A 10,351-nucleotide genomic window follows, 5' to 3' on the forward strand; every position below is an offset into this window, starting at 1 on the left:
TGTTGATAGACGATGTACTAAGGATAAGTTTGATCAATCCTTGCACGAGCTTTGGGAGAAATGTAATACAATAGTTCTGTCATGGATTACGAATGTTGTGAGCAAAGAATTACTTAGCGGAATTGTGTACAAATCTAGTGCTCACAAAATCTGGACTGATTTGAAGGATAAATATGATAAGGTAGATGGATCTCGCATTTTCTTCCTACACAAGGAGATTGCTACTTTGTCGTAGGGAATTTCCTCAGTTTCTGCATATTGTGATTGCCCAGAATCTAAGAACTATTTTGAACATTTTGAGTACCAAAGGCTATTGCAATTCTTAATGGGCTGAATGAAACATATAGTCAGCCTAGGAGTCAGATTTTCATGATGAGTCTTGTTTCCACAATTAACAAAGCCTATTCTATGATAGTTTCTGAAGAAAACCAAAAAGCTTTGGGAAAGTTTTCTCAGACTATAGACATAGGAGATGAAACAACACTGTTCACCAACAAATGAAAGAAATCAGGAAACAATTATAAGCCTGGGAGAGGGAATCTATTCTATGAGTATTGCAATTATAAAGGGCACACAAGAGATACCTTCTTCAAACTGCATGGATACCCAGTTGATTTCAAGATGAGGAAGAAAACAACAGGTTTCTCTCAAAGACCTATGGCTAATGCAACTATACAAGATGGACAACAATCAATGAAAAAGCAGATGACCAATACAACTTCACAGGAAGGACAACAAGTGATGAACACACCAACTGCAAATCTAGCACAATGAATGCCAATCATGTTTACTCAGGAGCAATATGATCAAATCTTGAAGTTGATCAATAAAGACACAGGTGAAAATACAGGCTTTGCAGGTACAACAAAGACTCTTGTTACAAATGAAACAGTTAAAAATAAGAATTGGATAGTAGACTCTAATGCAACCAATCATATGGTTCACACCAGAGAACTGTTTGATAAGATAAACACATGCATTCTAGGCAATGCACCAAAGGTATACTTACCTGATGAGACCTCACTTGATGTTGAATGTACTGGAGAGAGAATAATTGGTGAAAACAGTATTGTTAGGAATGTTTTGTGTGTTCCAAATTTTAAATATAACCTGTTGTCTGTGTCCAAACTTACAAGGGACTTAAGATGTTTTATCTCCTTTTATCCTGAATTTTGGATAATGCAGGACCTTCACAGTGGGAGGGTGAAGGGAATTGGTAAGGAACTAGAAGGTTTGTACAACTTGTAGCATTAGAAACTTGAAACCAAGGCTGCAAATGTACATCTTCAGGATTATTCTGTGCAAGAGGAGGATTTGAAAGTATGGCATAGAAGACTTGGACATACTCCAGATAGAGTAGTGAAACAGATTCCAAACATGAAGTTCAAAGCTAGTAGAGATGGAATAAAGGAATGCACAGTCTGCCCTTTGGCTAGACAAGGCAGATTGCCTTTCCCTAAGAGTACAAGTAGATCAAATAAACCCTTTCAATTGATTCATGAAGATGTTTGGGGTCCATATAGAGTACAAAGTCATAGTGGACACAGATTTTTCCTTACTATAGTAGATGACTGCAGTAGAATGACATGGATTTACTTACTGAGGATCAAGAGTGATGTAATTGTATGTTTGAGACAATTTTTAGCCTTAATAAAACACTTAATTTGATGTGACTTTGAAAGTACTAATAAGTGATAATGGATCTGAGTTTTTTAATTTTGAATGCAATAACTTGTTTCAGTCTTGTGGAATGATTCACCAGGGTTCCTGTTTTTACACCCTCACAACAAAATGGGGTAGTGGAAAGGAAACAAAGACACATACTGGAAGTGGCTATAGCCATTAGGTTGCAAGGTTTTTGCCTCTCAAATTTTGGGGGAGTGTGTACAATCAACTATCTATGTAATAAATAGGTTGCCTTTATCAGTGTCGTCGGGAAAATCATCCTTTGAGATGCTATATGGAAGAGTGCCATCTTTATAGAATATGAGAACCATAGGATGTCTATGTTTTTCTAAGGCAGTGGAAGAAAGAGACAAATTTGCAACAAGATCAATTGGAGCTGTGTTGATGGGATACTCATCATCCCAAAAGGGATACATATTGTACAACATTTTAACTAACTATTTCTTTGTAAGCAGGGATGTCAGATTTGTGGAGCATATCTTCTCATTCCAATTGCTTAGGAAGGAAAGTTGCAGCTATTTCCTAATGGTGTACTGGACTTTCTAGTTACTACTGATGCAGAACCATCTCAAGGTACAGATGTCCTTGTACAGACAAGTTCACCAGATGATGATACATCCCTTTCAGCAATGCCACCTGATGTAGACAACTATACTGCTGATGCACAACCTTCATCACCACATCCTTTGTCTTTTGAAGACACACAAACTCAGCACACCTTCTTCAGAACAAGATACATTTGTTCCTGTAGTACACCAGTTGAGGAAATCAGCCAGGACTGCTAAAGAGCCTGTGTGGATGCAAGATTATGTCGGCGGTGGTTCCTTAACAAGATCAGATGGCAAGCAGATTTGCAAGTACCCAATGTAGAACTATTTGACTCATACAGGATTATTAGCTAAGTATCAATCTTATTTGTCCAAAATCACTAGCATTAGGGAGCCTCTGATTTATGAGGAAGCTACACCAGACCCCAAATGGCTTGATGCTATGAATCAAAAGTCGAATGCACTCAAGGATAATAGGACCTGGACTTTGGTAGATTTTCCAATAGGGAAGACTCATATTGGATGCAAGTGGGTGTTCAAGATGAAGTATAAAGTCATTGGTGAGATTGAAAGGTACAAAGAATGACTAGTAGCTAAAGGATACAATCAAATAGAAGGCCTAGACTATCAGGAAACATTTTCTCCTGTAGTCAAAATGATGACAGTCAGAGTAGTCATAGCTTTGGCTGCAGCTAACAACTGGAATTTACATCAAATGGATGTTTATAATGCATTCCTCCAAAGAGACCTCACTGAGGAAGTCTATATGTGTCCACCCCAGGGATTTCCCAGCCAGGGGGAGAAAGTTTGAGGGCTGCATAAATCCTTGTATGGCTTAAAACAGACTTCAAGACAATAAAACCTAAAACTAACTGAGACATTGCTCAATTCAGGCTTTGTGCAGAGTCACTTTGATTATTCTTTGTTCACAAAGAAGCAAGGGACAAAATTAGCAATTATCTTGGTATATGTAGATGTTCTTCTCATAACTGGGAATGATCAAGCACTGATTTCTGAGGCAAAGACCATGCTACAGGGTAACTTCAAGATCAAGGATCTAGGGGTGAAGTTCTTCTTTGGGATTGAGATAGCAAGGTCCAAGGAAGGAATATTGATGAATCAAAGGAAGTTTGCAATAGAGCTAATCACTGATCTTGGATTAGCAGTGTCAAAACCAGTGACAACACCAATGGAATGCAACCAAAGATCCACCATTGTGGAGTATGGTCAACACTTGAACTGGAAAAAAGATGAGAAGCTGGTAGACTTAGGGCCATATCAGAGGTTAGATGGAAAGCTGATATACCTCACCATGACTAGACCAGATATATGTTATGCAGTCCATGTATTAAGTCAGTCCATGCATTGTCCAAAGAAATCCCACATGGAAGATGCTATAAGGGTTGTTAGGTATATCAAAGGAGCTCCAGGTTTGGGGTTGCTGATGAGCTCTAAACAATCCACTAAGTTGACAGCTTTTTGTGATGCTGATTGGATATTATGTTCAGTTTCCAGGAGATCAGTATCAGGATATGTGATGAAATTGGGAAGTTCATTAGTGTCATGGAAGTCCAAGAAACAATGCACAATCTCAAGGAGCTCAGCAGAGGCAGAGTACATGAGCATGGCAGCAGGAGTTGCAGAAATATCATGGTTGACAGGACTTTGTAAAAAGCTGGTTGCAGAAGTTGAACTGCCAGTGGAGCTACACTGTGACAGCAAAGCAGCAATTCAAATTGCTGCAAATCCCATATTTCACGAGCGTACAAAGCACATAGAGATAGACCTGCCCTTCATCAGAGAGAGGATTCAACAAGGAATTGTCAAAATCAAGTATGTGATGTCCAAGGACCAAGAAGCAAATTTGTTCACAAAGGCTTTAGGAAAATCACAACACGAGTACCTAATGAGCAAGCTAGGAGTGCTCAACCTATTTGCACCACCTAGCTTGAGGGGGAGTGTTGAAGAGAGGAATGACACATGATAGCCACGTGAGTTAGTGTAGTTAGTTGGATAGTTAGTTATAACTAATTATAGAATTGGTTGTTAGATAGTTAGTGGAGGTAGTAAGATTGATTAGTGTAGGTGTTAGACATAGTGTATATAAGTATGACACATGTCACTGTATTATTTTTTACAATACAGATTACATAATAATTTCAGCTCATATGCTCTCTAATGAGTTCTCCATTCTAGAACCTTCTGGTTCATCTTATTCTCACCTTCAATTGATCAGTTCTTCGATCTTCATCAGTTACGTTTAAAATTAATTTGGCAGAAATACCTGTACCTTTATTTTTAATTAACTTGGCATCCTTATTTTGCTCCCCGTCCCGTTTGCCGCATTGTATTCCAGTGGTCTTCTCAGCTGTTTCTGTCCACCCTCTCCGATTCTTACCGTCTCCACTTTGAAGGGACCATCATTTTCTCTGAAAAATCCGAAACTAAAAAACTCCTAATTCTAATTGTAAAAATGCGCTAAATGTAGAATAGAATTTAACAAGTTCTAAAAGATGGATATTCAACTCACCTGCTATGGTTCCCGGTGAGGTTGGATGCTATTCTTTTTAATTTTATCCTTTTGTTGCTCATTTCTCCTTTTATGTACATTTGCTATTTTTCTTTTCTTTTTCCAATTCATGTATAGCATACGTGTCCCACTTTGTTATCGTACCGTACATTATTAAGCTAACACAATGACAGTTAAATCAATAGGAGGGTTTGATAATGCAGCTCGACAGGACTTTACAATGTCAATTCGGGGTAAATCTCAGAGCTGCATCTTTTTAGACTGCCTAATTAAGAAGTCTTACAAATAAATCAAAGTTGCTTCCTCACCGCCAGTAATAAGGTTGTAAAAATGAAAATGATTAAGATCAATTCGTGATAAAATTAATATCAATAAGTTATAAAATATTGCGCATAGGCAAAGGTTTTAAGGGGAAGTGCTTGCACCGTTCAGAGTTTTGTCTCCTAGTGTTATTGAACAGTTGGTGGGGCTGTAGCTGATAAAGTAGGACGGAATAAAGCAGCACGGGTCTCTCTAGATCTTATCTATAAATGATTTTTGAAGTTCCAAATTTTTATCAATGGTTTCCAGAAAAACAATGATCCCTTATCTTTTATTGGTGCTTTTAGCACACGCCAGATGGGTAAGCACAGCAGATCTAGCAAATTGTTCACTAGTTAAAAACATATTCATTTTAGCCGGGCAAAGCAACATTTCCGGTCGAGGCGGCGTGATTAATCACTCTAACCGCCCCGGCGTGGCTAATGAGACGTGGGATGGTGTCATCCCACATGAATGCGAGGCCAACCCATCAATCCTCCGACTCAGCGGAGGACTTAGATGGGTTGAGGCTCAAGAACCCCTTCACAAAGACATAGATGTAAACAACACTTGTGGGATTGGTCCAGGGATGCCATTTGCCAATACAGTTTTGAAGAGGGATCCAAGTGTTGGAGTGATTGGGTTGGTTCCTTGTGCTGTTGGAGGAACGAGTATTACCGAGTGGGCTCCTGGGGGTTTTCTTTACAAGCAGATGATAAAGAGAACAAAGGCGGCCAGTCGATGCGGCGGAAGGGTAAGGGCATTATTGTGGTACCAAGGTGAGAGTGATACAAAGACACTTGAGGATGCCAAAATGTATAAGCGCAGATTGGAGAGCTTCTTCAAGCATGTGCGCCATGATCTGCAATTACCTACTCTCCCTGTGATTCAGGTAACTCATGGAAAGATCTACTACTATTGTTAATTGAAAAAAGACATTCTATATGCAAATAGTAGTTTGAGCTTACTATTCTTGTAGTACTTACTAATTTCATCAATCTTTGTCCCTACACCACATGAAAACTCAAGCTGTGGCCTAGAACATTTGCTCTGTTTTCCTTTTTTTGGCGATTGGAATTGAGATTGGGCGCTGTGTGTGTGGGGGGGGGGGAGTTTCTTGTAAGAAAAATATTAAAATAAAAGAAAAGAGTTAAAAAAAGGTGGAATGCTTTCATTAGAAAAGAAACATTGGCACGTTCTAGCTCCTAAAGTTTAAAAGATCCAGTGCAATAATTGCACATGTGATTGGATGGCAAACGGAAGGTCGGGTCGAATATGGTTGGGATCGAAAACGGGTAATATAAATTATTCGATCCGATCCATATTTAATACGGATAAAAAAATAGGTTAACAGATAGATACTATGGATATCCATATCATCCATGATTTCTTGAATATGATCACTTTTGGGAGAATTTCTAGTCTCCCAAAAGAAACTCCCAATTTGAGGCTTTACAAATATAAAAGTTAAACTAATAAGTTATCCATTGATTATCCACCTTCTAAATGGATAGTATGGTTTTTATACATATTTGATCAGTTTTTAAAAAGTTCATTATTCAACACATTTTTAGTGGATAACTGTTTTCTTTAAACCAGTTTGTCATCCCTACGTGTAATTGTAAGAATAGATATCTTTGAAATGTGTTACTCCAAAGGGATAAGGTGGGTCGTAAGAATTTAATTGGTGCAGGTGGGATTGGCAACAGCACTAGGGCCATACATGGAGTTGGTGAGGAAAGCTCAGCGAGAAATTAATGTTGGGAACGTGAGATATGTGGATGCCAAAGGGCTCCAGGTTGGGCCAGATTATGTGCACCTTACAACTGCTGCACAAATTCAGCTTGGACAGATGCTCGCTGATGCCTTCCTTCGCATTTAGTCAGTGGTGCTTCTTCCTCTTTAGACTAATAGTACTGCTGGTTTGTGACTCTATAAAGAAATTGGGTCAGCTGAAAAATGCAAATTATTTCACAAGAAATCTTCAAGGAGCAAACTAGCCCTTGTTATTCAGTTTTTCCAGATGGAACCATTATTTGTGTTTTCCATATCCGACGCTTTGCTTTTATCATAATTGCTTACATCTTGATAGATTGTTCTAGTAGTATTCATGTAGTTTTCTCAATTGGAGAACTCTTAAAGATTGTTGAATAATATCTCAGAGTTATAATATTAAAAGTGCGCAAGTGGTTTTGGTACTAATTGTCAAGTTATGTAGAGAGAGAGGAATGTTTGCTTGCGATCTCCAGGGGAACCGTTAGAATACTAGAGTGCTAATGGCATGGAAAGAGTTTTCTTCCAAAATAAAAACTCTGGTTGTTGTCTCGCTGCCAAAGTTGTTGTCTTTGGCATAAAAATTACACGGGTGCCCTAGTTGGTCGCCCCCACCATTTAACCTATACCCATTTTTTTTTAAACTTTTAACTTGTACCCACTTGTTAAATAACTTCAGTCTCATTTCTCCTCCTTCTCCTACTTCTCTTTCGACATCAAACTATACAATAATCTGAGAATGTAATAAGCAATTCCTTGTAAATCGTTCCTCAATGCTCTCTTATTCACAGGGATGAGTGGACATTGAACTATATCAGGAAAAAAAAAATATACCAATATAAATAGTGCAAATCTAAAATTTGGTTTAGTTGACGTCTTCCCCGATTGAAGTGCATGATTAACATACCATGTGTTACACCCAATAAGAGCAAAAGGATCACATTCTTTCCCTTTATTATATGCATTACTATAGTCACAAAACACTTCTCTGCCTCCATTTTATGTTAGTGTTCGATAAATATCTGTTAGTTGAATTCGCCTCTATACGTGCAATGAAAACTTCACAATATTTGGAGAATGATATTTTTGTATGACAATGAAATATTCAACGAAAAACATTTTGCTCGCACCAAAAAAGATGGTCCAGCCAAAAACTTCCTTCGATAAAAACTTCGTCAGTTCCAAAACAAAAACTTCAGCTCTAGAGCTGAAGTTCGCCAGTTCCAAAAACAAAAACTTCAGCTCTAGAGCTGAAGTTCGCCAGTTACAAACAAAAACTTCAGCTCTAGAGCTAAACTTCAGGCCCGGCTACTAGAATGCTGAAGTTTTGCGTGATTGTTTTTGCTACTTCAGCCTCGTATGCTGAAGTTATGCAAAAAAGCGGGTACACTTGCAAATTTTTTTTACAAAGCGGACACAAATTAAAACGTGACACAAAAAATGGGTATAGATACAAATGCCCGTCTTTGACAGTAATGATTTGAGTATGGTATTCTTTGTGATAAAATACGTGGAAACAAAGTAACTAATATCATTATGTGGAATCCTAATTAAGTTATAAGGATAAACTTTCTGAACGAAGATCGTTGGTGGGCGTGATTTCTGAAGTCCTTAGGCCAGATATATATGGTTTATGTCACGACCCAAAATCAACCGTTATGATGGTGCCTATCGTGGAACTAGGCCAGCCTCTATTTAACAATTTATCACAATAAGAATAACTTTGAAATAACAACGGAGGCAGTTAACATTTAAGAAACCTTTTAGAAACAGAATAAATCCAAAAAAATACAATACAATCTAACCCAAAATGGGGTATCACTGAGTATATGAGCGTCTATATCAGAATACAGTCACTATCGTGTCTAGAGAAATAACTGAAAATACAGCTAATGATAAAGAGGGAGAGTCAAGGCCTACGAACGTTGTGCAGCTACCTTGATAGTCTCTGAACTCTGAAGCCTCGATCAACAACCGCCGTCGTGAACGGAATCGCTTGGATTTGCACACAAAGTGCAGAGATTAATGTGAGTATACCAACTCAGTAAGTAATGAGTCCAAACTTTGGACTGAAAGGTAGTGACGAACTCAACCGGTATAGATAAAAATAGAAATAACTGTACAGAAACGTAGTCATGTTTTCAAATTAAATAGGCAGCTTAACACAGTAAAGTAAAACATGTATAAAGAATATAACTTCGTTATCTCTACATGACAATGCACATGCTGTATGTGATGCACCATGTTGTCAGCCTCGTGTGCTCACTCTCAAATGCTCAATCATTCGGTACTGTATATGGCCCATACGACCTAGGGAAGATTCATTCCGGAACATATACATCACTAACTATAAGTCACCTAGTATGGTGGAAGGCCAATCCAGCCCTGTGGAGAAGATCCATCTCCAGGTATCAAGTACTTCGGACAAGATCCATGTCCAGGGAAGATCCATCCCCCAATAATATCAACCACGTTCATTGGGGGTGTGTACAAATTCTGCAGGGGCTCCTACAGCCCAAGCGCTATCACAAATCAATATAACTGTTGCGACATGCAGCCTGATCCCGTAATTATCACTCATAATCAGGCTCTCGGCATCACTCAGCCATCAATCTCTCCAGTCTCCCTCACGGGCTCACAATGTCATGAAAAACTAGTCCGGACAATGATATGATGTATCAATAAATAACAATTGAGACTGAGATATGATATGAAATGCATGTACATGTCTGAGTACGAAATATCAATAAACTCAATGAGATGACAGTAAGAAACGACCATTATGGATCCCAACAGTACCGGCATAAAGCTTAAACATGATATCTAGCAGGATTGACATCTCAATTACTTTATCACATGGTGAAAATACGAATATCAATAAGATAGAGTCACTATACAGTGCCCTGGAATCAACTAGGTCACAATTATCACGGTGCACACCCGCATACCCGTCACTTGGCATGTGCGTCACCTCAATACTAATCACATAACACATAATTTGGGGTTTTGAACACTCAGAACCAAGTTTGAAAGCGTTATTTACCTCAAACCAAGCAAATCTCTACTCTGAAATGCCTTTGCCTCTCAAATCGGTCTCCAAACGTTCTGAATCTAGCCACAAGTAGTACAACACAATCAATAAAGGCTAAAAGGATCAATTCCACAAAAAAGTACTAAATCATAGCCAAAATCCGAAATCGTCTCAAACCCGGCCCCCGGGCCCATGTCTCGAAATCCAACAAAAGTCACAAAATCCGAAAGCTCATCCACTCACGAGTCTAACCATACCAAATTTATCAAAATCCGACATCAAATGGTCACCCAAATCCCCAAAATTTATTCTCCAAATCCCTAGCCTCAAACTCCCAAATTTCACCTAACACCACAAGATCTAGGTGGGAAAATCGATAGGGAAACAAGAATTATGATTTTAAAAAATGAGTACAAGAAGCTTACCTCAATAATCCCCTCGAAAATCCTCTCTAAAATCGCCTAAGTTCGAGTCCAAAATGTT

At 38.5% G+C, this 10,351-nt stretch overlaps 1 protein-coding gene and 1 long non-coding RNA gene across 2 annotated transcripts; one reads left to right on the plus strand and one right to left on the minus strand.

Annotated features, from left to right (window-relative positions):
* Window positions 1–4,316: 4,316 nt before the first annotated feature.
* LOC138886492 (uncharacterized) lies at window positions 4,317–4,881 on the minus strand. The gene is made up of 2 exons (XR_011405264.1): window positions 4,765–4,881; window positions 4,317–4,663 (listed from the first exon to the last, which is right to left on the minus strand). It is a non-coding gene; the product is annotated as an uncharacterized lncRNA (long non-coding RNA).
* A 94-nt stretch (window positions 4,882–4,975) lies between these two features.
* On the plus strand, window positions 4,976–7,266 carry LOC104248824 (probable carbohydrate esterase At4g34215). The gene is made up of 2 exons (XM_009805146.2): window positions 4,976–5,956; window positions 6,758–7,266. Exons 1-2 carry the CDS (start codon window positions 5,324–5,326, stop codon window positions 6,944–6,946), a joined length of 822 nt encoding a protein of 273 aa, XP_009803448.1. The 5' UTR covers window positions 4,976–5,323; the 3' UTR covers window positions 6,947–7,266.
* Window positions 7,267–10,351: the final 3,085 nt, after the last annotated feature.

This window comes from Nicotiana sylvestris, chromosome 1 (assembly GCF_000393655.2).
Source record: "Nicotiana sylvestris chromosome 1, ASM39365v2, whole genome shotgun sequence".
Lineage (NCBI taxonomy): Eukaryota > Viridiplantae > Streptophyta > Magnoliopsida > Solanales > Solanaceae > Nicotiana > Nicotiana sylvestris.